The following is a 27363-nucleotide window of genomic DNA, read 5'->3' as shown; positions in this document are numbered from 1 at the left end:
TTACTTTGTATAGGATTATCGCGGTTTTGACTTTGATTGCGGTTTAAATTGGTTGACTTCAGGTTTTTTGTTTTTGTTTTTTTTTTGTTGATTTTTTTTAATTTTATATTTCAATATTAAGTTAACTGTGAATCAAACTTCATGATTTACTTTTGTTTACGTTCTATGAGTCATTATCTATATCTCGTGATCATGTCACAATTTTTATCAGTTGATTATAATGGTTTTTTTGTTTTTTTTATTGATTTTTTTTTTAATTTCATGATTTAAAATGAGTTGATTGAAAATTAGAGTTTTATAATTTGTTTTGATCTATTTTTTTACAGGTTTATCCTGGTCTCATAGCCTAAGTTTGATATGTTAATCTAAATTGACTCAACTATTTTTTTAGTTAAGTTTTTGTTTTTAATTTTATCTTGTAACATCGAATTGATTAGGATTGAGGTTTAATAAAAAACATTTTTTTTATATAGGTTTATCAAGTTCTCATGATCTGAGTAGCGGATTAGAAAGGTTAACCTGTGTTGATCCTAATCTTATAACCCAAGTTTAATATGCTAACCTGGGTTGATTGAACTCACTTTTTTTTTAGTTGAGTTTTATTTTCAATTTCATCCTACAACAGTAAGTTTATTCAGATAATTAGGTTTAATGAAAAAAATATTTTTTTTTATATATGTTCTATAAAGTCTCATTATATGAATAGTGGATTAGACAGGTTATCCCAAGTTAACCGTAGTTGATTAGTATGTTGTCATTTTAATATCTTAAAAAAATATCATCTTGATTTTTTTTTTAGTCAAATTATTTTTATCGATGTTCGAGTTGTCTTTAAACTTGTTTAGTCAATCAGGTTACATCAAGTCAATTTTCATATAGTTATATTTTTTATATTAAAAAAATAAATCAACAATATTTAAATATATTTTTTACATGTCCAAAATAAATTTGATTCAATATGCAACATAGTGTGGCAGTGACTTAAGTATATTATTAACATAACATTACAATGCGTGGCTAAACTATTAACTTGAATAAAATTTTGATTTTTTTTGTTTTGTTTTTTTATTTTTATTTTATCATTTAATAATTTTTTTTTATTATTTAGTTTATTTTTCAATTTCATTCTTAGTATTAGTTGTTTTAGGAACCATATTTTGTAATTTTTTATGATTTTTTTTATTAAATTATATATTAATCTCATAAATTTAGGTTTTTTTCCCTTAATTTCAATATTTAATTTTAATTCTATTTGAAGTGAATTTTTTTACTTTTTTTTTATCTATTTATCTTGATATTATGATTTAGGTTGCATGTAAAATGAAATATTGGCACAATGAAGTTCGTGTCACACTGGAGAGAAAATACTTTTTTCATTTGTCTTCCAAGAACCTAAGAAGAAGAAGAAAGCTTTGTAAACAAATCAGAGGTCCAACTGCATCACCCCAAATTTCATCCACTAAAAAGCAATCTTGTTGCTTCTTTAAGCACCGAAAAAATAAAAAAAATAAAAATAAAATTCCTTTATCACTCTGTCTCTCACTCTTTTCACTAACCAATCATGACAAAACGTTTTTTCCCCTGAATTATCTAGTATATGTGAACCAAAATCCAAAAACAGGCACACATTGCTACCCACGATGACAAGGTGTTTCAGTTTCGTTGCAGCACAAGACTCATACTACAGGTACTGCTTTAAACGAGCCGGCCTGAAATCATCCACAACCAATCTCGGCGACGGCACGATCATGCACTGCTGGATTCCGAAGATGCACAACCCATCAACAATACCTACGCTGCTACTACTAATCCACGGTTTCGGTGCCAACGCCATGTGGCAATTCCACGGTCTAATCCCTCATTTCATGTCCACATTCAACGTTTATGTGCCGGACCTCCTATTCTTCGGAGAATCCTACACAACACGGGCAGAAAGGTCCGAGTCGTTCCAAGCACAATGCGTTATGCGCCTCATGGAAGCCCAAAACGTAGCCAAGATGGACGTGTTTGGGCTGAGCTACGGCGGGTTCGTGGCGTATAGCATGGCGGCACAGTTTAAAGAGCGCGTGGGGCGCGTGGCTCTAGGGTGTGCCGGGGTTTGTTTTGAAGAGAAGGACGAGGGGAGCATAAAGGTGTTTAAGGTGACAACGGCGGAGGAGGCTGTCAGTATTTTGCTGCCGCAAACACCAGAGAAAGCCAGGGAGATGGTGAGGTTGTCATTTTACAAACCACCACCTAGCATGCCTTCTTGTTTTCTCTGGGACTTCATTGAGGTTAGTCATCGTGTGTTCTATAACATAATATTTTATCCATCGATATTGATTCTAGAGAATACAGTGCTTGATTATAAATTATTCTTTACATTGCTGCTGATACGCGTAATAATAGGAAAATTAATTTTTCCTGATGAACATGTGACTAGCTTCATCGCATACTGTTCCCCCCCCCCAAAAAAAAAAAATCAAGAAGAAGAATAATAGATTGAATGCTTGAAACACGAGATGTAGCTTTCAAATCAAATGTTTCGAATATTCAACTATGGAGCAAGGTGTTTCAAACAATCGTTCCTAATTTTCCTTGGTTTTGCGATGATTTTAGGACATGTATAGAGTTAGATCAAATGTCATCTCGTAAAGCTCCCTTCACGTCTGGTCTTTATTGCCCTCTCCTCGTCAACAAATTAATATCATCCAATGGATCCCTGTCAGCATTAGAAAAAACAACAAGAAAAGCCAAAAACATGAACAATTCCATTGGTCACGTGCATTGGTTCATAAAATAAATGGATAAATTGTGCAATTCGCATGTAAAATGCAAATAAATAAATAGTGAAATAACATTTAAGTCAAAAGTTTTGGTAAGATAGTATATTTGTCAATGCATTGAGAATCGTGAAATTGTTTCATTGATATCACGGTTTTTAATTGTAATATTTATTTAAATTTAAGATTAATTGTTCTATTATTTCATAAAAAAAAATCATAAAATTATCAAGATTTTCAAAATTAAAATCCCATGATAAAAAATTTTAAAACAATAGTCAAATAAAAATAACTTGTGAACAGTGGCGGAACCAGAATTTTTTAAATAAGAGGGTAAATTATTAACAAATACTATATTATGTAAACATGCATTAGAAATCAATTCAAACATATATGGAAAATCATAGTGTGAAGGTTGACAAAGACCTTTTGTAGATAAGCTCTTCAAATTGCATCTCTATTATTATATGTATTCATAAATTGTCTTTTTAAGTCAGGGTTAACAAGGAGAATGTAGGGTTGATTTCAATATGAACTTGATTGAGTTACATGACTTGAAGTTTGATTGACTATTCATTCTCAATAGATTTATGCTTGAAATATTTGTCCAGTGACATGTTAATTTAATATGAATCTGCTGGATTTTTTATCATAGTGTCTACATAATAATTAAAACAACTACACAATAATTCACTGTTAAAAATCAATTGAGTTACACAATAATTCTAAATCTTTCATGTAAAATTAAAAGCAAAATACATGTCAATTCATCAAAATCAAACCTATTTCAATTCATATCTATATGCATATAATAACTATGTTGATTAAATTATACTTAATCATTTTTAGACATTTAATTAAGGAACAATGCCTAGTATATGTGTAAGAGAAACAATGCTTGAAAAACATGTGAGACCAATGCAAAAAAAAACCCTCTTTGTTTTGTTAGATTAGTTGGAAAGCATATAAGTCAAGTTAGTCAACAATAATAAAAGTTAAAAAAGTTAAAAAAATAATTTACTGCCTGTTATATTTTAAGATTTAAAATCAAGATTTAATAGTTAAAGTACTAACGACTAGAAATTCATATAAATATTTTAAAAGAATACAATAGTCAAATAAAAAATTATAAATTTTTTAAATTGTTATTTTAGTTTAACATAATCGGATTTACTTTTGGACCTAAGACTATTATACTATTACATATACTAAATTAAAATTAACAAATGAGAGAAAAAAAAAAAAAAAGACTATCCGAAACAAAATTCATTCTATATATCTTCATTCAACTAAAAAAAAAAAAATCAAATTGAAAGACTTTCCTAATTCAGGTAAAAAACACAAGTTGAGAAGAAAAATTGCTTTGAACTTGAATAGAAGAAAAAAAAAAATATTAACCCAAATTAATTAATATAACACAAAGGTACAATTTAGATGAAAAAACTGAAAAAAATTTTTTTTTAACAACCATGAAATAAAAAATCCTTTAACATTCAAGATAATATTACTAAAAAAATACAAAGTTATAAAATCCAAAAAGAATCATGTTCGGGTTTAAGATTCAGGTTAAACAAATTAATCCTAATTAATTTATTTATTTTTTATAAAAAATCAAACTAAATTTCAACTATATTGTAAATTGACCGATTCAATTAATTGGGTTAAATTTAGTTAACTTTGTGTTGATTTTTTTTTTTAAATGGTTCCAGACAAGGACCAGATCCGCAAAACCAGGTTCTGTAATTGTAAAAAGAAGAGAGTTTTACTTGTCTCATTAAGAAGCCTAAAAATAAAAACACCTCTACAAGAGAAAAAAAGAAGAAGAAAAATCTACAAAACCAGAAATCAGAGGACGACCTCTGAAGTAACTTAAAATGTTTTACTCCCCCATCCCCATAGAAGACACTGCCAAACACTTCCTTACCACCACCACCACCACCACCACCACCACCACCACCGATCATCTTTCTCTTTCGCTCACGTTTTTTCATATATTCTCATCATAATAGAATCCGTATAATTCTTCCACCATCTTTTATTTTTCACCAAGCTGATCACAAAATATTTCTGAAACTAAAACCGCACAAGAACCCCCTATCCCTCGCTAATCCCCTCCCCTATAGAAACTTACCCCGATGGCAAAGTGCTTTAGTTTTGCTGCAACACAGGACTCATGCTACCGTTACTCCTTCACTCGAGCAGGCCTAAAATCATCCACAACCGACCTCGGCGACGGCACGATCATGCACTGTTGGATCCCAAAGAGACACAACCCATCAAGACCTACGTTACTATTAATCCACGGCTTCGGTGCCAACGCAATGTGGCAATTCAACGGTATAATCCCCCAGTTCATGCCCAGATTCAACGTTTATGTACCGGACCTCCTATTCTTCGGAGAATCCTACACAACAAGAGCAGAAAGGTCCGAGTCGTTCCAAGCACAATGCGTTATGAGCCTAATGGAAGCCCAAAAAGTAACCAAGATGGACGTGTTTGGGCTGAGCTACGGCGGGTTCGTGGCGTATAGCATGGCGGCACAGTTTAAAGAGCGCGTGGGGCGCGTGGCTCTAGGATGTGCCGGGGTTTGTTTCGAAGAGAAGGATGTAGGTCAAGGAGGAGTGTTTAAGGTGGTGACAAGTATTGAGGAAGCTGCCAAGGTCTTGATTCCACAAACACCTGAAAAAGCTAGACAGTTGGTGAGGTTGTCTTTTTATAAACCACCATCCAGTATGCCCTCTTGTTTTCTTCAAGATTTTATCGAGGTTAGTTTCAAGCTTTCATGAGTTCGGTGCACACTTCAAATTGGATAGATGACATCTCCTGCTATAAAACTAAGAAGAAAGAATAAAAAAAAGTTGCATTTTCTTTTTTTCTTTAATAATGAGAAAAGCTAAAATGTGCACTTAATTAGTTTATACTTCATATTCATAAAAACGTTTTGAAAAATTCACTATCATTCACGTCTGAATTCTCGACTTTTAGATTGAACCTACGGCCAAAAACAGGACAACCACACTTCCTAAGAGCACAAGCATGCGCCAGACGAACCCTTTCAATAGTGCATAATCGTCAATGCTTTCATAGCAATGAAGTTATGATGATCTTAGATGTTGCTTTGAACACACTTGTAATGCATTTGAGACTTTGTAGATTCATGTGTGGAAGAGTATTGATTGTACTTTCAGATTAAAAACAAATGCGTATTAAGCTTGGAAAGGAAAATAGTTGTATTTAATTCTTTAGGATTTTAGCAAAAAATTGTCATATTCATTGAAGTTGAATTTGTGATTTAATTTCTAACTACCTTCACATTTTAGTCTACCGACCTTTCCTCTTGTGCGCGGGCACAGTTTTATTGTATGGTTTTTAATGACCCTAGTGGTGACTCTTACCTATCCTTTTCTGTGGGGGGGCACAATTTCATTGCGCTGGACAGAGTAGTTGTTAATGAAGCTTAACTCTGTATCTACTATTGAGCGTGGGTGAGAAAAAGTTTGGCCCTGAATGACCCTGCAGCAGATAATTTGATTGCTGTGAATTTTAGAGAGAAAGAGCTCGCATGGCATCAAAATAGTGGGGCAAAAGAGAGTGTATTCGTAAATCTGCAAAATGAGCAGTGTTTTTTTTTTTTTTTTTTTTATACTATTGTACTAAGAGTGATTTTGAGATGATCATAAACAACTGATTAGGAAATCTGTTAGGCTGCTTATTATATAGAATGATGATATCCAAAGAAGCCAAAGCTACAGAGGTGATGGTCTTGAAGAGTAGTACTAAGACATTCCTGCAAGAGAATTTCAAGTTAATTAGAAAGAATAGCGAGGGCTTTGAAATTCCATGCTACTTGGCCTGAAGATTGAGAAGTTAATATGAATTGCATATGTCTTAGCACATTTCTCATTAATGTAGCTAGTCTTTTCTAGAGGTTGCTACATTTTTGTTTTTTGATTTTTCACCTGGCCTCGCCATTCTCATCTTCGGCATCATGTCAAATGCCTTCAAAGAGGCCCTTGATGTGTGTTGACTGTAGTTCATTGACCGAGTGCATGTGACTCAAAAAACATCTCGTTGCTGCAGAAAGTGGAATTCTGTCACATCTAGTGCTATTTCATTTTCATCTTTCTTTTTTGTCTCAAATTTGCACAATATTCGTTTATGTTGCATGCAAGTTGTTCTGAAGTAGAATGAGTCGTGTTTGGAAGTTTTGTCATCATTTTTGTTTTGTGAACAGGTAATGTGCACTGAATTCCGTCAAGAGAAGGAAGAATTAATCCAGGCATTACACAAAGATAGAAAGATGTCAGATCTTCCTAAGATAACTCAGGTACTGTAATATTAACACCTCTTTCAATTCCAATACATATATGTGTGAATATTTTCTGGTTTAAATTTAGCTGTTGTTGATCTTCTTGAGCACCTTCTAAAAGGAGTATTTTTCCTCTATGCAGCCTACACTAATAATCTGGGGAGAACATGACCAGGTTTTCCCCCTGGAATTGGCACACAGATTAGAAAGGTAATCAATTCTTGAGTACCTGTTCAGCTCAGTGTACTTTTCAAGCTTTCATATCTATCTAATAGGAAAGAACATAAAAGCATCCACTTTTGAACAATCTTGGAACCTGCTCTACCTACTCCCCTTCCTGATATGGTCATCTATTCAGCAATCAACTGGGACTTTTGTGGTTAGTAACTGTGCTAGTTGATGCAATAATAAGTTAATGATTTTTCTTCATTGACCTGTGCAGGCATATCAGAGATAATGCAGAATTAGTGATAATAAAGAATGTCGGCCATGCACTCAATGCAGAGAGGCCTAAGGAGCTGTATAAGCACTTAAAGTCTTTCTTCATTGGCAGTCATCCTTTATCAAAGCAAGCAAGCCATGGAAACGGTACTAAGTCAGATTGAAATACCTACCTAGAATGATGAGGAGAACTCAAGACTTTCTGATTTCTCTATTTAGATTGCAACTTGCGTGCACTGAAGACAATTCGAAGCTTATAAATGTACTCATTTAGTTATTGAGAGACGAAAAAGTAGATCAATTCAAAGAGATTTGAGCTATGACCCCCCCCCATCTCTGAGGAAACTGGTTAGGCAACACTTGCAGCCTCCTATTTCGAAGAGTTTGCACTGCAAAAACTGGAGAAATTTTTCTGTGATTGTTGCATTCCTTTTGTTGCTGACAGAGTTTTGGATGCTCCTCTGTATCTCTGTATGTATAAGCACATTTAGTTTTAATTTATTTATAATATTCTATATTAATTATAGGCTTATCCAAAAATTGCTTCTTCGTATGTTACTGAATGAAAGCTGAACTGCCCTTTTTCTACACCATCATAGGCATGGATGTTGAACTCACAGTCCTTTGCTCTACCTCAAATCAAAGCCTTTTGGAAGTTGTTTGAATGGTGAGGAATTATGAAACTTGGAATTTGAGGGAGTTGAAAAGGGAGTCAAAGCTGAAGAGTGATTAAACAATTTTTATTAGAAAGAAAACATGGTGAATGGAACTACTTGAAGAAGAAGTATTTGGAAACCACTTTCATAGCTATGATCACAGAAGTTCAGGGTTTTTTGGTGCTCTTTCCATCAGTCTAATGCACATGGAGGGAGAGTGTTACACTCATGAATGAATTATATTCCAGGCTTAAATGCTTTATTCCTTGTATAGTTGGTCGATGGAGATATAGATATATATCTAAAAAGTTATTAGTAATTTGATTTAATTTTTGAGTGATTAATTTTTTAGTATAATTAATATATTTTTATTAATAATATTATGATTTAATATTAAAATATAAAATATATTTATCATGTTAAATTATGTTTGTTCTTTACATTTATTGATTAAATAGATTCTGCAGGCTGCAGGTAATAAATTCTGCGGGCTGTAGGTAGCGCACTCCGTGGTGGTATTGATTTTTTGACTGCACAAACAAATAAAGGGACGATGATGTTGAACGATAGAAGATTTTCCATGGAGAGTTTGATGTGTCGGAAGGAGGAAATTAAGCAATCGTTGTATGCTTTTGAGGATTTTTATTTTGTTTGTTTTGTTCTTGAGCTAAACAGTAAACACCTGGGCTGTATCCTTGCATGTGATGTAAAATGCGGTCCTTGCCACGGCTACTTTTGTGTCCTGAAGCCCAGTTGGATGTCCTAGTGCTGCTATTTCAGGCAGCAGCTCGTATAAAGACTTTTGGGGTCAATCTCTAAAATCCTTTTGCTATCCATAGCACCGCATAGTTTGACATTAAGAATTTATTTTTGCCACTGCAAGAGGCAAGAGGCAAGAGGAAAGAGGAAAGAGCTGTGTTTAGCAGCAAGTAATCTACTAAACCCACTCAACCAAGGCCAGGTTCCTCCTCTGTCCATGAGGAAGTAACCATATTAAACCTCATGGACCTTCACAGAGACAGGTTTGGAAGCTCACAAAGGCAGGTGAGTGGAAGCTCACAACAAGACTCCCCCACAGAAGGCCACCTCCCGGCAGGGTTAAGTAAAAATGTTTTTTGAAGAGGCTAAATAAGAGGAAAAACGATATGAATATGTAAATCCTTAGTTAAGTCTATATGTTTGTGTTTATAAATGTAAAAACAAGGAGGAAAAACAGCGGCCCTAAGTTAATGAGATTTGCTCTCTTTCCGAAATGGTACTTGAATCTTTCTCAAAACCAATGTGTTATTGCTCAAAGAATTCTATGTATAAATTGGGATAACTTAAACTAATTTATTAGAAAATCCGAAGACCAAGGGAGACATTAGTGTCTCTCCTGCAATTAAAATTTAGAAAAACGACTAATACTACAACTACAGCACAATAATTCATACCTCTCTCTGCGATCGGAGACAGAGACATGGTAATCCTTAAACCCGCCCACCATCTCTTTAGACGCCTTTTTCCCTCTCCTTTTCAAATTTCTTACCATTCATCTTCTAACTACCTTAACTGTCTCATAGACTCATTTCTCTCTAACCAGACCCAAACTCTCCAATCTCTATACAAATCCCATGCTCTCATAATCACTACTGGCAATGCAAACAATGTTTTTATATCATCAAAACTTATCTCTCTCTATGCATCTTTCAGAAAACCCCATTCATCCACCTATGTTTTTGACTCAACAAATAAAAAAGACACCTTTCTTTGGAATTCAATCATCAAATCTCACTTTTCCAATGGGAATTACTTCAAAGCTTTTGACTTTTACATCCAAATGCGGTATGATAATACCCCACCAAACCAATTTACAATTCCCATGATTGTAGCCACTTGTGCTGAGCTTTTGTGGCTTGAAGAGGGAAAATACATTCATGGGCTGGTCTCAAAATCTGGCCTTTTTGCGGAAAATTCTGCGGTTGGGTCATCTTTTGTTTACATGTACGCTAAATGTGGGATTATGGAGGATGCATCTCTTATGTTTGATGAAATTGTTGTTAGAGATGTGGTGTCTTGGACTGCACTTGTAATTGGGTATGTGCATAATGATGACAGTGAGAAGGGTTTGGAGTGTCTTTGTGAGATGCATAGGATTGGTGGGAATGGTGAGAAGGTTAATTCTAGGACACTAGAAGGTGGGTATCAAGCTTGTGGGAATTTGGGCGCTATGATTGCAGGAAGGTGTCTGCATGGTTTAGCTGTGAAAACTGGACTTGGGTGCTCTCAAGCTGTTCAATCTTCTCTTTTGTCAATGTATTCCAAGTGTGGGAATGTTGAAGAGGCTTATAATTCTTTTTGTCAAGTTGTAGATAAAGATGTTTTCTCATGGACATCAGTAATTGGTGTTTGTGCAAGATTTGGGTTTATGAATGAGTGCTTAAACCTGTTTTGGGATATGCAGGTTGATGATGTGTATCCAGATGGGATTGTTGTAAGTTGCATCCTTTTGGGTTTTGGTAATTCCATGATGGTGAGAGAGGGAAAAGCCTTTCATGGACTTATTGTAAGGAGAAACTATGTTTTGGACGATACGGTTAACAATGCTTTGTTATCCATGTATTGCAAGTTTGGAACTTTAAACCCTGCAGAGAGGCTTTTTGATGGTGTACATGAATGGAGTAAAGAGTCATGGAGCACTATGGTTTTTGGATATGGTAAGATGGGAATAGAAGGGAAGTGTATAGAATTATTTAGGGAGATGAGAGATCTAGGCATTGAAGCTGATTCAAACAGCTTGGTCTCTGTCATTTCTTCGTGCTCTAAATTGGGACTGTTTAATCTATGTCGATCAGTTCATTGTTACATAATTAAGAATTTAGTGGATGAAGATGTCTCAATCGCCAATTCACTTATAGACATGTACGGAAAAGGTGGTAATTTGTCCAATGCATGGAAAATGTTTTGTAGGACGCAGAGAGATGTTGTCACATGGAACACCTTGATCTCATCATATACTCACAGTGGGCACTACGCAGAGGCTATCACATTATTCGATGAAATGATTTCAGAAAAATTAAACCCTAATTCAGCAACATTGGTTATAGTTCTTTCAGCTTGCTGTCATCTCCCATCCTTAGAGAAAGGAAAAATGGTTCACCAATATATTAAGGAAGGAGGATTTGAGCTCAATGTTTCTCTTGGTACTGCATTGGTTGATATGTATGCAAAATGTGGTCAACTTGAACAATCAAGAGAATTGTTCAACTCAATGAAGGAGAAAGACGTCATTTCTTGGAATGTAATGATCTCAGGTTATGGACTGCATGGAGATGCAAATTCTGCAATGGAGGTTTTCCAACAAATGGAGCAATCAAATGTTAAACCGAATGCAATTACCTTTCTATCACTTCTCTCAGCTTGCACTCATGCAGGATATGTTGATGAAGGGAAGCAATTGTTCGATAGAATGCAATATTATTCTATAAAACCCAATCTAAAGCATTTTGCTTGTATGGCAGATCTTCTTGGAAGATCAGGTAACCTACAAGAAGCCGAAGATCTGGTTCAGTCAATGCCAATTTGTCCTGATGGAGGTGTTTGGGGAACTTTGTTAAGTGCTTGTAAAATTCATAATGAAATTGAGATAGGAATAAGGGTGGCAAAATGTGCTATTGAATCTGACCCAGAAAATGATGGGCACTATATAATGCTTTCCAACATGTATGGTTCTATGGGAAAATGGGATGAGGCTGAAAGAGCAAGGGAACTGATGAAGGAAAGGGGAATAGGGAAGAGAGCTGGTTGGAGTGCAGTGTAGCTTATTAGAGGGAATGTCATTTGTTATTGTTGGCATATCTCCATTGAACATTAAACTCATTTAAGTACACGAGGAGTTTTGCAGGCTACCTTAAATGTGACATTTTCTGACCTGAAAAGAGCTCTGTATACAGATTGTTAGGGCCAAGAATTGATGGTCATAACTAGAATTGCAAGAACGCATCTTGCGGGTAATCTTGTTCATCACAGTGGGTTGCAGCCTTGTATCATTTTCCATGGTGTTTGGGTGTTGTCAATGCGAAGTACTTAAGCAGACTCATCATCATAAAAACCTGTTGAACACTTACTGGGGCAATAATTGCCAGTTTGACTAGTTCAAACACTGCCAGAGGTTTCTGATAAACAAAACTGGGGTTGCAACAAGTGACAATAAGAATATATTTGAAGCTTCAAGGAGCCAGTTTGATAATGTTGAAACTTACGTACTCTATCAACATTCAGAAATCCATGGATTTTAAATCCTAGAGGTTTCTGTGAGGAGGTTTTGTCAGATTGCTTTGGAATAGGTGCCATCATTTACGTTCTAGTCCTGGAGTACGTGCTGCTATCTTCTGGAAGATGTTGTAACTGACAGGTTTTCAACTAGTCTTGCAGCTCTATGCATTAATTCTTCTTTCTCTACTTGCAAATTTTACGCTTGATATGATTTTCAATTTGTAATTGATATTGCAGTGGTACTTGAAGGAGAGCGATGGTGACAGAAGGCATCTTATGCTAGCCTGTGAGAGTTACCATTCAGTATGTTCATTCGCCATCTGGAGTTAGTGTTGTGTAATAAATAACGTCAGCTTTTCTTTAGTCATGATATAATTAGATGGTCTAATTTGCTAGAGTATATCACCTTCTTGTGCATGCACTCTGCTGGTTTCTCCAAGTCAATGACAATCATGCTTTAATCTCATGAATGATGTTTTCTTGCTATTATAGGAATCCACTACTAAGTGCTATTTATGAGAAAGATTTGACACTTCATTACTATAGCGTTTCTGCTATTTTCTGCATCTTTTATTTACAAATACTTATTGTGAATTCGATAAAAGAAAAAACCCTTATGGGCATTTACTTGTTTATCTGATTAAAAATTTGGGCCAGTTCACCAGAAAATGAAGTTCGCCATGATGCTTCGAGTTTGCAAGGCTGTGATGCGACTGAGTTCATATGTGATGAAAGACGTTCTCTCTTTAACTTCATCTTTCATCTTAATTTGGTGATATACCTGTAAAACAAATCTAAAAAACTCAACATATGATGGTCGACCGTTGAATCCACAAGTTGATTAATTCTCAAGAGGGGTAACTATCATTCAGACAAGCTTTATTTAGGGTGGTAAAGCCTACACGTTTTCTCCACTTCCCATTTGCTTTCTTCACAAGCATCACATTGGCCACCACTTCGGATACATTCTCTCCCAGATTTCAACGGTAAAATATGGTGAAATCTGTTTGTTGACGCGGTATTTTCATGGAGCAGTGAATTTCACTATATTAAAGGAATGATACAATCACTCACCAAAACCTCAATACAAAATCAAGACAAAGCTCTCTATCTCTTTTCTCTCTTGCAAGTTGCTCGCTTCTCACACACTCAATTAATCTCACTCTCACTTGATTTTTTCTACAAGCGGGAGCCTCCTATTTATAGGGACTAAAAGCGGTGCCATTATGTGTGAAGTTGGAGGTTTGGAGCTGGAGAGTTAAAGAGGAGATAGTTGGAGAGTGGAAGTTGGTGGTTAAAGGTCGGCATAGTTATGGAGATACAGAAGTGGGGAAATCTAGACAAATTGCCATAAATCTCTAACCTGGCGAGATTTTTCCATCCAATCCTAGTGATCACTCAATGATGCCTTCAATTCGTCATATGATGCCATCCACCTCGAGGGTACTTAACACCGAGTGATATTAACTAAGTTCATGCAGTGTTGGAACTTGATTCCTAAAACAACTTTTGTGAGCATGTCAGCCATATTATTTGTAGCACCAACTTTTATGGTAGAATATCCCTTTCATCCATAATTTCTTGAGCAAAATGAAATCAAAAATTGATGTGCTTGGTGCAGGAATGATTAACTTGGTTCTTTTGCAAGATAAATAGTATTTTGCCTATCATAATGGGCATTCTTGTGCTTTTGAACAATTCTCAAGTCTTTTACTATGCCTTGGTAGTTGACAAAGATATTGTTGATTGTAACATTGACCTCTAACTTGCAGGTCCTCTAGCAAGTGTAAATACATAGCCTATAGTGGAACAACACTTGTCCAAGCCACCAGTATAGTTTGAGTCCACATAACTAACTACATTATGTTTGATTCTGTCTTTTAAACTTTAAACCAATATTAGTTGTGCCATGAATGTATCATATGATCTATTTTGTTACTTATCAGTAACCTTTTTTCAGATCATGTATATACCTGCTCACCATATTAAAAGTATGTGAAATTTCAGTCTCAGACAGACCGTTGCATATATTAATGTACCAACTGCATTTGTATACAAAATTTGAGCAATATGTTTATGCTCATCCTTTGTGTGTGGAGACAATGAAGCAATGAGCTTAAAATGAGGGGCTAAATGTGTGCTTATAGGCTTGGTCTTGCCATTAACAACAAATCTCTGTAGAATTTTTTTTCAAGTGTTGGGTCTGTGTCAAACAAATCATGCCTTTCCTTCTATCTCTTTAAATCTTCATGCCAAGAATCTTCTTAGCTTCTTTAAGGTCTTTCATAGACTCATTCTTTAATTAACCTTTTAGTTTATCAATCTTCACTTTTCTCTTAGATACAATCAACATATCATCCACATATAAGAGCAGATATATGAAAAAAGCATCAAGGAGCTTACAAAAATATACATAATGGTCAAATTGACTTTGTGTGTATCCATGTTCTGCCATGAACTTGTCAAACATTTGTGCCACTAGCACAAAGATTGTTTAAATCCATACACTGACCTTTTTAGTTTACAAGCTCAATTCTCTTTCTTGGTGACTTTGAAACCATATGGTTGGGACATAAAAATTTCTTCTTCTAAATCTCTATGTAAGAAGGTGATTTTCACATCAAGTTGGGCTAAACTTAAGATCAAACTGTGCAACCAAAGCTAACATAATATAGATTGATGAACGATTAACAATCGGGGAGAATACCTTGTTATAATTTATCCTTTTACTAGAAATCTTATCTTGAGTCGAATGTTATTTTTTTCAAGATTACCTTTCTTCTTAGAATAGACCCATCTACAACTAACTACCTTCTTTCCTTAAGAAAGTTATATTAAATTCAAAGTCTGATTCTTGTTAATATATTTCATTTCTTTATCCATTGCCTTTTTTTATTTTGTATTTTGTACTACTTCTTTGTAGGTATAGAGGATTTCATCATCAATCATCAAAAATTCATAGGCTACCATATTACAATACTGAGCAAGTTTCTCGACAACCCCTTTTAGTTTACTTGTTGTAATGAATTATTATTGTTATGTGATTGCTAGAGTTATAACATCCTCTTTATGTAAACTTTCATCTGGATCTTCTTCTGATGGAAATTAACTGTTTGAATAATCTTTAATAATTAAAGTCTCAAACTCCACATGTTATGCATCACTTGGTTGTTTCTCATTCTCTTATGATTTCTCTTGTTGCAACATGCCAGACTCGTCAAAAGTGATATATTTACTCATCATCATTTTCTTTGATTCAAAACACTAAAGTCTATAACCTTTTATCATCCAATAAAACCCAAGAATATAGTTTTCTTGGCTCTAGGATCCATCATAAACTCAGTAACATGATAATATGTGGAGCATCTAAATACATATATTGATTTATAATCAATAGCAAGGGAATTCTTCCATTTAATGTTGTCGAAGGTAATTGACTGGAAACATAACAAGCATAACTTAATGCCTCGTGTTAGAATGCTTTTCTTAGTCCTAAATATGATAGTATATGTCAAACTTTCTCCACCAATATGCAATTTATGCATTCTGCTACTCAATTTTGTTAAGGTGTTTTGTGAATAATGAAATATCTCTTGGTCCTTTTATTCTTGAAAACTTTTAAAAAAAGATCTAAAGTGTACTCACCACCATTGTTTATTTCAAAAACCTTCCTTCCAGTTTGAGTCTCCACCATTTTCTTACATTTCAAAAAGATACCAAGGACCTTATCTTTATATTTCATCATGTACACCCATACTCGTAATGAGAAATCATCAATAAAAATAACAAACCACTAATTACCTCTAAGAGATTCATTATTTGAAGGTCCCATATACTTTTGTGTGAACATAGTCTAAAATCCATTTTGTGTTATGTACAGCGGTGCCAAACTTGATCCTTGTCTATTTTCCAATAACACAATGTCTACAAAACTCATGCTTCCTAGTTTTAACACTTTTTAATAAACTTTGTTTGATTAACCCTTGCAAAGCCTCTTCACCAGTATGATTTAAACGCATGTGCTAAAGTATGGAATCATCTATTTCATTGTCTTCTAAGCTCTTTAAAATGGCTGCTTTATTGGTGATTTTCCCCTAATGCTCATCTATTTTTGACAGTAGCTCTATTTATCACATATCTCTGAGTCAAAATAAGGTGCCGATCTTCTTTTTCTTTATTGTATTTTGCTATAATTAATCTAGCATCCAGAGAAATCACATTTCTATTAGATCATTTAACATGAAGAACTCGATCATTCATTTTTCATCAACTTTATAAACTACCACCGTTTCACCACAGACTATAGCATATACAATAATAATATCATGTGAATAATACTTTCATTAAGTATGCTGGCATTAAAGATTGGAGGGGTTACAAATGGTCTCATTTAAAACCTAATCTCCTCAAACAGAGTTTCATATACCATATTCATTCATCATATTGTCTTTCCAAATATGTAACTAGTAGCATTTATGTGAACAATATCATTATTCAAAAATAACTTTAACTTGCTAGCTATGTTGTGACTAGGGGTGTTCAAAAAAACCGACTAACAGATTAAAAAAAAAATCTGAGAAAAAATTAACCGAAAAAACCGAATCGATAGAAAAAAAAAAAAACCGATTAAAAAATAAAAAAAACCACTCGGTCCGGTTCGGTTCTGGTTTAAAAAAGCTTAAACCGATTGAACCGGACCAAACTGAACCAGTTTAAAAAAAGAGTATAAAAAGAATAATTCCTAACCCTAAATCACTTACACTTTTAACAGCCGTCAACCCCCCCTCCCCCTCCAGCCTTCCCCTTTTTCCCTTCCCCTTCCCCTTCCCAAAACCCTAAATCACTTTCTCCCTTTCTAGCCGCCAACCCCCCCTCTCCCCCTCCAGCCTTCCCTTTTCCCTTCTCCTTCCCCTTCTTAGAACCCTAAATCACTTTTCTCATTTCCAGCCGTCACCCCCCTCAAGCCTTCCCTTCCATTTCCCCCCGATCACAAGAAACCAACCTAGAAGAAAGAATGAGAATGATATAATGTCGGATAAGGACCATTCTGCTGATAATGCAAGTCATCTTACTTCACTGACCAAGGAACGCAATGACACTCGGGGACCGGAAAAACTACTAGATTCCAGCATTCATCGATGTCACTCCTCAATGTTTCAGCGGTTTATTGGAACTTCTCCAACAACGCGATCAGTAGCCAGAGCAGTAGACTCATGCCATTCTCTCCCACTGTCAATGTTGGAGGTAACTTGATTGAATTGAACTGTTCCTAACAATTATTCCAGCAAGGTTCCTAAACAACTGAACTTTGGTAAAGAATAGTAATTTTTTGTATTTCTCGGTTCTCTGTCCTTGTCTTTTCAGCTAGCTCGGAATGATACTTCAAAGCACGGATCAGCTGACAGAGCTTGCGCATTGTTCTCTTATCCTTCAATGGATCCTAGTCTCTCAGCTCTATGCTCAAGGTTCATAAAGCACTGTACACATTAAGATGAAAGCCTAGCAACCCTATCAAAAGTACAGCACGCACTGGCTGCTGCAAATCCAATTACATGTCCTGCGTGTTAGTAAATGTAAAGGCTGAAGATGAGTCCGGTTTTTCTAGTTTTTATGCTTAAAAAACGACCCGAACCGGTTCGGTTTGAACCGGTTCTCGGTTCGGTTCGGGTTATATTAATAAGAAATACTGTTTTTCGGTTCGGTTGAATTTTTGGATTAAAACTGAACCGAACCGGACCGTGAACACCCCTAGTTGTGACTATTCTCAATAATTCTTCCATTGCATACTTGGTCATGAAGTATCATTTTTAACTCTATCACAAATAATTTGAACATTCTGGGTTATCTATAGTTTGATTTATTTACACTTAGCGAGACTACCAGCATTATCGATTCATTAGGATTGGTCCTTTATAATTTTTCACTTTACACCCTGATCTTTCATATTCCATATAACTAGGTGTATAAAGTATCCTAATTTTGCCTTTTTCTGAAGGCTTCAAGTCGTGCCAAACTATTTTTGATAAGGCTGGCTTATCACTTAGCAATTCAACACATGTATTGGGCTAACATATGCAACTTCTTCTTTTTTATCACCATCACTTACCAAGATGATCACCAAATGCCATATTTCCTAATCAATTCATCTCATTATATTACCACCATCACTTTTAATTCAAATGTCAACAAGTAGACCGTACTGATGCATCCAGAACAATTAAATTATTGAGAAATAAGTATGAAATCAACCAAATCACATTTCAAAAGGCTCCCATTTGATCAACAAAGTTCTGGTCTATTGAATGGTCCATATTGATCTACATATCTGGTTGCACATAGGATTGACTACACTCAATCCCTACCCTTAATTGGGGCTCAACTTGACTCATATGCGACTTGATGGTTTACAACTTAATGACCTGACCATGTTGATATGGCGATGATTGGTTACTTGCATGAAATGATGACATGGTATTACATTCAAGTTGACTTTTCTAGGCAAACTTTCATTAGCATGTACAACTTCGATTTAGCTTCAATTTGCATAAAATTGTTATCATTGTGCTCCTTTTCTTTTTAAAGTGGTATGTCTAAAAAACAATTTAGATAACTTTTATTTCTTACAAAAATCAAACACTTATGATTTTTCTACCATCATAGCTCTAATACCACTTATTGGGATTATATAGGATCATTGATCTTTGCCTAGAGGCTGAGCACAACATTTTAACGGGTTCAACAACTTGCTTATATTTAAAGAGCAGTCAATAATATTAGATAGGAGAAACAAATGAAACATGATATATAGGAGAAACAAATGAAACATGATATACCTCGTAGTAACACTTTTTTGTATTTGCCTAAAACTGGTCCCATAACAGAGACATATTGAAAAGATTATCTAGATTAAAAATTGCTTAATCTTTAACTACATGATAAAATGAATTTATTTTTAAAAGAAAAAACTCTCATGTTATAATCGCAACTAATTCAATTTCAAATCTCTTAAAATGATTTTATAAATGGACCTACGTACATTTCTATATTTTTTTTCTTGTAAAAATATAAAGAATATTTTAAAACTGTTATATATTTATATATTTTTTAACTAAATATGTTTTTTTTATATTTATTTCTTGTGTTGTGAAATACTAATTAAACATAACATGATTATTGATTAGGTATTCTTACACCAGAGATTAAATTAATTCTAACTTAAATCTTAGTTAAACCATGGGAAAATTAAGATTTAAGTTAGAATTAATTTAAATAAAAATGTTTCCCGATATGCAACAACTTCGCAAGTGCACTCCAAAAAGTTTGGAATAAAAAAAATAAAAAGGAAAAACTCCATTTATTTATTTTTATAATAGGAACAGTACAGAGTAGCACATGACCGAAGAAACTTGGGTATCAAAGAAAAGGAATCTAAGACATAGGATGAAACGAATAATATTGAACGGCAGAGAAGTAGGGTACAAATAGACAACTAGTGAGGCAAAATCACCTAATAATAAGCCGATTTAAATTAGATTTTCCTTTTCTCCAATGAGAAACCTCTAGCCTCATCCTCCTCTCACTAGCTTCCTTCTACTCCTGCCTGCCACCAACACCTTTCCCTCTCTCCCCCTCTGTATGAGCGTGAGAGAGAAGCAGCTAAGCAGGCAAGCTACTGAGACTTGAAAAGAGAAAAGAAGAAAAAGAAACCACAGAGCAGGTTCCTTTTATATAGGGTGCTTTGCTTTCTCTTTGACTGCCCAACTTTTGTAGGACTTCGTATATATAGCTAGAAAGATACAGTTTTTTTATTTATTTTTATTAATGGTTATGTTTTATCATTTAGGTGATGCTGTTATTGAATATAGGGTCCTTTTTTTTTGTTATTGGGTCACTGGAAACTTTGTTATTTCACATGAATACCAAATTGCAAATTGCTTCTCTTTTGGTCTCCTATTTTGAGGTGTGTTTACAGTTGTTGTTGGGATTGGAACCCTAGCTGTACATGTAATTTTGTGTTGTTTGGTTGGCATTTTGAATGTTTTTACTGAATTTGAAAGCTAAAAGTTCCATTCTTGGTTCTGAGAAATAAAGAGAAGTTCTTCTAAAATGTTGCCAAACACAAAAGGAGTTACTTATAAGGTATGGAATAGGCCCCATAAACAGACGTGTTAAACAAAAAGTTAATTTTTCTTTCGCTAATTGCCTGTTGTCTTGATGTCCTGCATTGTTATCCTTATGCGGGCTTGGGATGGAAGTGTTAATCATTAAAGTTTTAGCAGGAGTGTCGACCACAAGTCGTGTGAAACTCTTCCTGTTGTTGAGTGAAACTTCTGGTGGTTTTCTGTTATGTCCTTGTGGTTTTGATTCAAGCATTTGTCATTAGGTTCCCAGCAAGGTTATATGCTGATGACGTAGAAACCTATGACCAGGGATTGGTTTCACTGCTAGCAATGGGTTTCTGATTATGTTTTTGTTCCTATTAAATCTGCACATGGCATCTCTTGCCTTATATATATCAGTTGGTCATTTGTTTTTTGGGAAAATATGAGCGAAACCCTGTCCATTGTGTCCATTGTATGCAGTAATTTGTTCAATTCACTCTGGATTTTATTATACATGGTAAACTAAACCTCAAACCTTTATACTTTTTTCAGCTTGAAGAAGGGCATCGGGTGTAAACTAGCTGATAAGGTCTTTTCTATTGCTGAAATCTATTTAGATGGCAATTATGCCTTGTGGAAGCACATCAATTGCTCAATGGGGTATTCGCCCTCAGTTTATGATAAGATCCTATATGCCAAAAAGGACAATGAAAGCTCGATATGGGTGAGCATATCTATTTAACCTCTCTCTCTCACACACACACAAAAAAAAAAAACACACACTAGATTATACATATATATCTGTCGGTCCCTTTGGGCCACCACAACTTGTTCCTAACTGCTTCGAACTCATGCTTACTCTTGGATCAGCAAGAGCCCACTTTGTTTTACATAGACACATGCAGATAACTAAAAGTAATAGTATTGAATTTGCCAGTGGTCAGGCCATAATGGTAAGCACTGTAGCAGGTCCTTGATTGCAGAAAGCAAATTCTGTTGACATGCTCTCTAGTGAGATTTTGCCTTTTTGGACTGACAAAGATCATGATCTCTTCTTCACTTGAGGGCACTCGAGGGTCCTGATAGTCTAAGATCATGAATGGTTCTTCAAGTCCGTAAGTCTTCTACAAATGCAAACAGAATTTGTGTCCAAATAAAGTGAATTTATCAGTGATTTTTTTTAGAATGCTGCTTTGAAAATGATCGTGTAGACAATACTAGTATTTACCAAGACAAAAAGAAGGGTAGGACATGAAGGTCCTTTTACAAGTCGAGGAGGAAAGCACATGTTTACTATGAAGAATGGGTCCCCTCGTGTAGTTTTGTTTGTCCCTCTTCTGAAGCTGGAATCAAATGGATATCCTCTTCTGTTTGCTTATGTTTTTTAAATGGACAATTTGACACACGTTGGAGCTCCCTGAGGGCCCTGGAGGTTAACATTTCTTTTATCTAAAGATGAAATTTGATGCTCTTTTACCTGGTATGGGTCCAAGCATAAGGTGCTTTTCTACTTGTAGTCAGCCATATAACTGAAAGCTGTATTAAGTTATTATCCTAGGACAGTTCCTTTCAAAATTAGTTATATGGCGGTTGAAGGAGTTCAATTATTTTTTTGGGCATTAGCATTGTATAACAACGGTTTATTATTATTGGTATCATAATTTTTGTTTCATTTGTTGCCACATGATTTATTAGCATTTTGTAGCATGACATTTTCATGTGATCATGTGCTATAAAGAGTTCTCATAATTATTTTGTATAGATAGACGGATAATTGACTGTATTTAAAACCATCTTGCAGTATTAACACCATGATGAGCTACTTGGCGGCACCAAGCTCAAGCTTATTCTCACGGGATTCCTTCCCTGTGTTATCTTATACAGGGACTTCTCAAACTTCAAATCAGCGTAGGGGAGCACGGTTTGTAGTGAGAGCGGATAGTGTGAGTCTAAACTATAGTTTTATTTTTTTCTCAATGATGACATTGGTGGCAGTATTGACTCTTTTTTGGCTTATTCGGTTCTTAAATGTTTGCTTGACTTAGAACTATAACATTTTCTCATTTGCAGGATTACTATTCTGTTCTTGGAGTGTCAAAAAATGCAAGTAAATCTGAAATTAAAAGCGGTATGTACATGGTACACCGACTATCCTTCATTTATTGAAGCCTAATCTCATTTTAGCAATGACTTTTTTGTGTAGGAGGCCTAATGACACTGAAAAGTAATGTTTTGCTTGCCCCATCTTCAGAACTTTATTAATATTGCCTCTGCCATTCTTCTACTTATCTCATTTTATGTTCTTGAGCAATATGCTTGAATTGTTGTACCACATCCAAATACTCATGCCTGTTGATGTCCAATAGAGGATAAAATTCATCCTGTCTAACTGGCAATTGGCAGAATTACTATTCTTTGATTAATTTTGGTATGGTATATCTTAAGTGTACAAGTGTTAATCTGCTATGACAATCTAAGACTGAGGATACAGTAGCCCAGGAAATTTTGTAGAATTTCATAAAATATTGCCTTTTTTGGATCACATAATTTACACTGAAAAGTGCCAATCTTAATACTGCTGTGAGCTTCTTCATGAAGCCTTACATTACTGGAGGAAGTATTTGTGTATTTCAATGAAAGCTGTTAAAAGAGAGTATTAGGTGCTATTAACATAAAATTCATGTCTGACTTCCAATATATAGAACAGTAGAGCAGCAGGTTTGCTGTTGCTGCTTCAAATTGTCAGGTGGAGGGCTAATGCTAGTGCTAGATTCTGATTTTAAGGATCTTTTTGGTGAATGGAGGAATCTGGGGTCTTCAAATTGGTGTAAAAAATCCAGCTCTTGTGGCTGATTCATTGTTACAAATTGAGAACTTGGGTTCATGAATTTTTGAGCTGTGGCTGGAGCTAGAGGAATTGGGGTTGTTCCAATAGGGGTTATTAGGTGGTTAGTTTCCTAGAAAATAGTGTAGTGGGAGGTTGTGATTAGGCAATAAACACTGCACCATGCACTGAGCTTGTCATCTGTGCATGTTGACCATTGCTAATTAGTCTAAATAAGGGCAGCAAAAAGTGGGACAAGTACTTGAGATAGTAGCCAGGCATTTAATAAGGATCTTGGCTTTTCATGGGTATTATGTTTTTAGGTTTAAAGCATGCCTCAAAAGATGGTAAATAATTGTTTCTATGTACTGCCAGCCAATTGCAGGGTGGCAAAGATTTTTTTTTTTTTTTTTTAAATGATGAAATTGGCTGGAAAAGTTGAGAAACAAAGACAACTTTTAGGGATATAAGCCTGAAAATAAGAGCAATCACATATAAGGTGGTGGCGTAATCCTTGAATAACATATGCATCAATACTACAATCTATGACCTAAAAAAATTGAACTGCCAAAGTACTCTCATCTTCGGAATTGATATGTTAATCTGAACAATAAAAAAAGATAGCTCAACATTAACTAGAAAAGATTATGCCACAAACACCCAGTTTCAAAGTTATGTTACGATGATCCAATACACTTATTTGTTCTTCAAGTCTGATGTTTCAGCTTTCCTTGTTTAGATACTTTTTTGGAGAACTTGGTAACCTTAATTACCTGGCTGTGCACTGGAGGAACAAAAACTGCTCTTGCAACCTTATGTGTTTCATTTCTTTTCTCAAAGCCTTTATGAAGAGAACCATTAATGCCCGTTCCTGTCCATGTTGCCTATGAAATAAGTTTGCATTTGTGTTTTTATGCTCATTGAATTTTTTGTGGTGGATTTATTGGTATCTTGATTGGGGTTGGTATGTTATACTATTAGTGGAACTACTATATCCATCATGCATAACTGAATAGGTTGAAACTTAGACTTTGGTTTATCTTGAAAAAAGTCTTGATCTGTATGAAGTAATGAAATCAAGCACTGTAATGGACTGATTTTTTATCTACAGAATAAATAAATAAGGGATCTTGTTGAGTAGGAATATCTACTTCTGGAATTTCTGCGAAGGCTGGGTTTATCTACATTAATTGATAAGGTCACTTGTTTTGATAGGGCAATTCTTTGAGTTATTTCAGGAATGAAATTGTATACTTGCCACAGATCAAATTTATTCAGTTTATTAATGCTTTTAGCATAGCTACCATTGTTCTTTTATAAAATAAGTTCTGACCTCTTTTATTCCTAATGCATTTCAGCTTATCGGAAGCTTGCTAGGAGTTACCATCCAGATGTGAACAAGTAAGTTGCTTTTTTATTTACGACTTTGATTTATGGGAACTGTGTATCATATGTTCTGCTTGTTAAGCTTTTGGACTAGTTCTAGGTGGTTTCCTTTTCCTTCTTTTAGAGACTGCCCCATATGTTTGTAATTTGTATGGTAATGCATGGTGATATGGGCAAGCCTTCAGTGAAGGCATGAACAGACTTCTTGGAATGTGTGAGTTAACATGTGCTTTATTGTGAGGTCATGCCCGCAACATGATCAGGAGAAGCACTTTGTATTGGACTAATCAAGGCTGTAAAATCCATTGATTTTAAGAAATTGGGTAAACGGTAATTTAATGTTCCAAGTGTCCTACTGGTCAAGCCATGTTTTAGAATTAGCACAAACACGCTTGAAAATCGGAGAAATCAATTGTGCTCTTCAGTGTAAAGTCAAGCACCCCTGCCTGCATGAAGAGAGCTATAGCTTCCATCTTTCAGTTCCATTTAATACTGAGAAATGAGGGCAGCAAATGAATTTTTTGTCAACTTAGAACACTGGCAATCATTTGTTATGCTCCTTCCATCATTTTGTAGCTACTAATGTAGAATGCCTTCACCCCATTTGAACCTTGAATGCCATCTTAAGGCAGCAGCTTTCTCTTATTTCCTATTTCATGTTGCCTTTTAAGTTCTCTCCTGATATGATGAGGTCAATATGGACAGCTATCAAGTGTTTTGATCGAGAATTTGTATGACTTTGGATGAAATTTGTTTATTGGCGTTTCATATCAATTATGCTTGAGAACTCAAGGATTTTGATTTGGTGAGTGGTAGGAGCTGGCTCCAAAGTCCAATGTCCTGCTTTTAGAGGATTTAAATATCAAAGATGGAGGTTAATTTCAAACTCTAACATTCTATAAATTCTAAATAGAGGATCTTCACCATCAATGATCAATGTTGTTATCAAAGAATAGGAAGATAGTGCTGTGTTCCATCCTAATTTAATACGGAAGCAACCAATTTTGGGGTCTAGTAATTATTTATATTAAGTTTCATCTTCACGTGAACAAATTTAATATCCAGACCTGTTTGATAATATTGAATTTCTGTGCTGCAGAAAACCTGATGCAGAGCAGAAGTTTAAGGAAATTAGCAATGCGTATGAGGTAAAAGCGCAGTTTGTTGTCTATGATTTGAGTTGTGGTGATTTTGTATTCCATGTTCATAAGTAGTTGATTTGATCATAAACTTGTCTTGCAGGTATTATCAGATGACGAAAAGCGATCTTTGTATGACAGGTACGGAGAGGCTGGACTTAAAGGTGCTGGCATGGACATGGGAGTAAGTTTCTAATGAAAATTATGAAAAAAATCGCTTGTTTTAAAGGACTTAAAGGTATTATCCTGTCCATATTTTTTGCCTCACCCACTATTTTCTCATAACAGGACTTCAGCAATCCTTTTGATTTGTTTGAGTCACTATTTGAGGGCATGGGGGGCATGGGAGGCATGGGTGGCATGGGAGGCAGAGCTTCCCGAAATAGAGCAGTTGATGGCCAGGATGAATATTACAATCTTGTCTTAACTTTTAAGGAAGCAGTTTTTGGGGTTGAAAAAGAAATTGAGATAACCCGACTAGAGAGCTGTGGGACTTGTGATGGTTCAGGTGCCAAACCTGGCACAAAGCCATCTAAATGTAGTGCATGTGGCGGACAAGGCCAAGTTGTTTCATCAACAAGGACTCCTTTAGGTGTTTTCCAGCAGGTTATGACCTGCTCTTCATGTGGTGGGACCGGGGAAACGTTTAGCCCTTGCAACACCTGTTCTGGGGATGGACGGGTAAGGCGGACAAAGCGTATCAGTTTGAAAGTTCCGGCTGGTGTGGACTCTGGTAGCCGTTTGAGGGTCCGATTTGAAGGTAATGCTGGAAGGAGAGGTGGATCACCTGGCGACCTCTTTGTCTCTATTGAAGTCATGCCAGACCGTGTGCTAAAACGTGATGACACCAACATCTTATACACATGCAAGGTATCATACATAGATGCAATTTTGGGTACCGCGATTAAGGTTCCAACAGTGGATGGCATGGTTGATTTGAAGATCCCAGCTGGAACTCAGCCAAACACAACTCTTGTAATGGCCAAGAAGGGAGTCCCTGTGCTAAGCAAAAGCAACATGAGGGGTGATCAGTTGGTCCGGGTACAAGTTGAAATTCCAAAAAGATTGAGCAGTGAAGAAAAAAAGCTTATCGAGGAGCTTGCAGACCTAAGCAAGGGCAAAACAGCAGCCAGCAGAAGATAGTTGCCTAGACACTGCTCTCTGTTCGCAACATGTTGCCTTTTTGCTGGTGCAAAATTTTGATAACAATGTTAGATGTTTGGGGAGGGGGGAGCAGTTCTCCATCATTTGAACTGTGAAAGGAGTAAACAGGTGTTTGCAGTGGTAGGTTAAGTCATTGTGATAATCTTGTCCCATATAAATTATAGCTTCAAAAGGAGCGGATAAAATAGGAAACATGTAGACTTCCTGTTTTTCGATTTTTTTCCTCTAAATGTCTTTTTATTTTTTTGTTGCTGAACAGGTAGTTCACTTGCTTATTAATTATTCTTTGGGATAATAGCTAAAATATGTGCAACAACCTTACCTTA

At 35.4% G+C, this 27363-nt stretch overlaps 3 protein-coding genes across 8 annotated transcripts; all 3 read left to right on the top strand.

Moving 5' to 3' along the window:
- The first annotated feature begins 1422 nt into the window (after window positions 1-1422).
- Window positions 1423-8044, top strand: LOC118031439 (uncharacterized). Of its 2 annotated transcripts, none has more exons than XM_035035868.2 (4): window positions 1423-2273; window positions 6997-7089; window positions 7214-7281; window positions 7514-8044. In XM_035035868.2, exons 1-4 carry the CDS (start codon window positions 1641-1643, stop codon window positions 7674-7676), a joined length of 957 nt encoding a protein of 318 aa, XP_034891759.1. In that variant the 5' UTR covers window positions 1423-1640; the 3' UTR covers window positions 7677-8044. The 2 variants fall into 2 exon arrangements, with proteins under 2 accessions (XP_034891759.1, XP_034891769.1); XM_035035878.2 differs by lacking the exon at window positions 1423-2273 and adding an exon at window positions 4339-5527.
- On the top strand, window positions 7851-12888 carry LOC118031431 (pentatricopeptide repeat-containing protein At4g39952, mitochondrial). 3 transcript variants are annotated; one of them, XR_012169944.1, is made up of 4 exons: window positions 7917-7983; window positions 8112-8179; window positions 8636-12561; window positions 12660-12888. XR_012169944.1 is itself a non-coding variant. In XM_035035855.2 (2 exons), the coding sequence occupies exon 2, from the start codon at window positions 9628-9630 to the stop codon at window positions 11965-11967; it is 2340 nt and encodes a 779-aa protein (XP_034891746.1). In that variant the 5' UTR covers window positions 7851-7983; window positions 8636-9627; the 3' UTR covers window positions 11968-12888. The 3 variants fall into 3 exon arrangements, 1 of the variants encoding a protein (XP_034891746.1); XR_012169943.1 differs by lacking the exon at window positions 8112-8179 and having other exon boundaries at window positions 7851-7983; XM_035035855.2 differs by lacking the exon at window positions 8112-8179 and having other exon boundaries at window positions 7851-7983; window positions 8636-12888.
- A 7070-nt stretch (window positions 12889-19958) lies between these two features.
- Window positions 19959-27363, top strand: LOC118031403 (chaperone protein dnaJ A6, chloroplastic). Of its 3 annotated transcripts, none has more exons than XM_035035817.2 (8): window positions 19959-20139; window positions 21077-21248; window positions 22326-22467; window positions 22595-22652; window positions 24707-24749; window positions 25834-25882; window positions 25977-26057; window positions 26162-27363. In XM_035035817.2, the coding sequence occupies exons 2-8, from the start codon at window positions 21142-21144 to the stop codon at window positions 27014-27016; spliced, it is 1335 nt and encodes a 444-aa protein (XP_034891708.1). In that variant the 5' UTR covers window positions 19959-20139; window positions 21077-21141; the 3' UTR covers window positions 27017-27363. The 3 variants fall into 3 exon arrangements, with proteins under 3 accessions (XP_034891708.1, XP_034891698.1, XP_034891722.1); XM_035035807.2 differs by having other exon boundaries at window positions 19959-20155; XM_035035831.2 differs by lacking the exons at window positions 19959-20139; window positions 21077-21248 and adding an exon at window positions 21274-21639.

Source organism: Populus alba, chromosome 5 (assembly GCF_005239225.2).
Source record: "Populus alba chromosome 5, ASM523922v2, whole genome shotgun sequence".
Lineage (NCBI taxonomy): Eukaryota > Viridiplantae > Streptophyta > Magnoliopsida > Malpighiales > Salicaceae > Populus > Populus alba.
Note: the sequence above shows the minus strand (reverse complement) of the source record. Positions and strands in the feature narration are given on the sequence as shown.

Bases quoted from the DNA above. Each gene is read 5' to 3' on its own strand.
- LOC118031439 (XM_035035868.2), top strand. From the start codon at position 1,641: ATGACAAGGTGTTTCAGTTTCGTTGCAGCACAAGACTCATACTACAGG. The intron at 7,090-7,213 runs GTACTGTAATAT...TCCTCTATGCAG, and splicing joins ATCTTCCTAAGATAACTCAG to CCTACACTAATAATCTGGGG. The intron at 7,282-7,513 runs GTAATCAATTCT...TGACCTGTGCAG, and splicing joins TTGGCACACAGATTAGAAAG to GCATATCAGAGATAATGCAG.
- LOC118031431 (XM_035035855.2), top strand. From the start codon at position 9,628: ATGGTAATCCTTAAACCCGCCCACCATCTCTTTAGACGCCTTTTTCCC.
- LOC118031403 (XM_035035817.2), top strand. From the start codon at position 21,142: ATGGCAATTATGCCTTGTGGAAGCACATCAATTGCTCAATGGGGTATT. The intron at 22,468-22,594 runs GTGAGTCTAAAC...TCTCATTTGCAG, and splicing joins TTGTAGTGAGAGCGGATAGT to GATTACTATTCTGTTCTTGG. The intron at 22,653-24,706 runs GTATGTACATGG...AATGCATTTCAG, and splicing joins TAAATCTGAAATTAAAAGCG to CTTATCGGAAGCTTGCTAGG.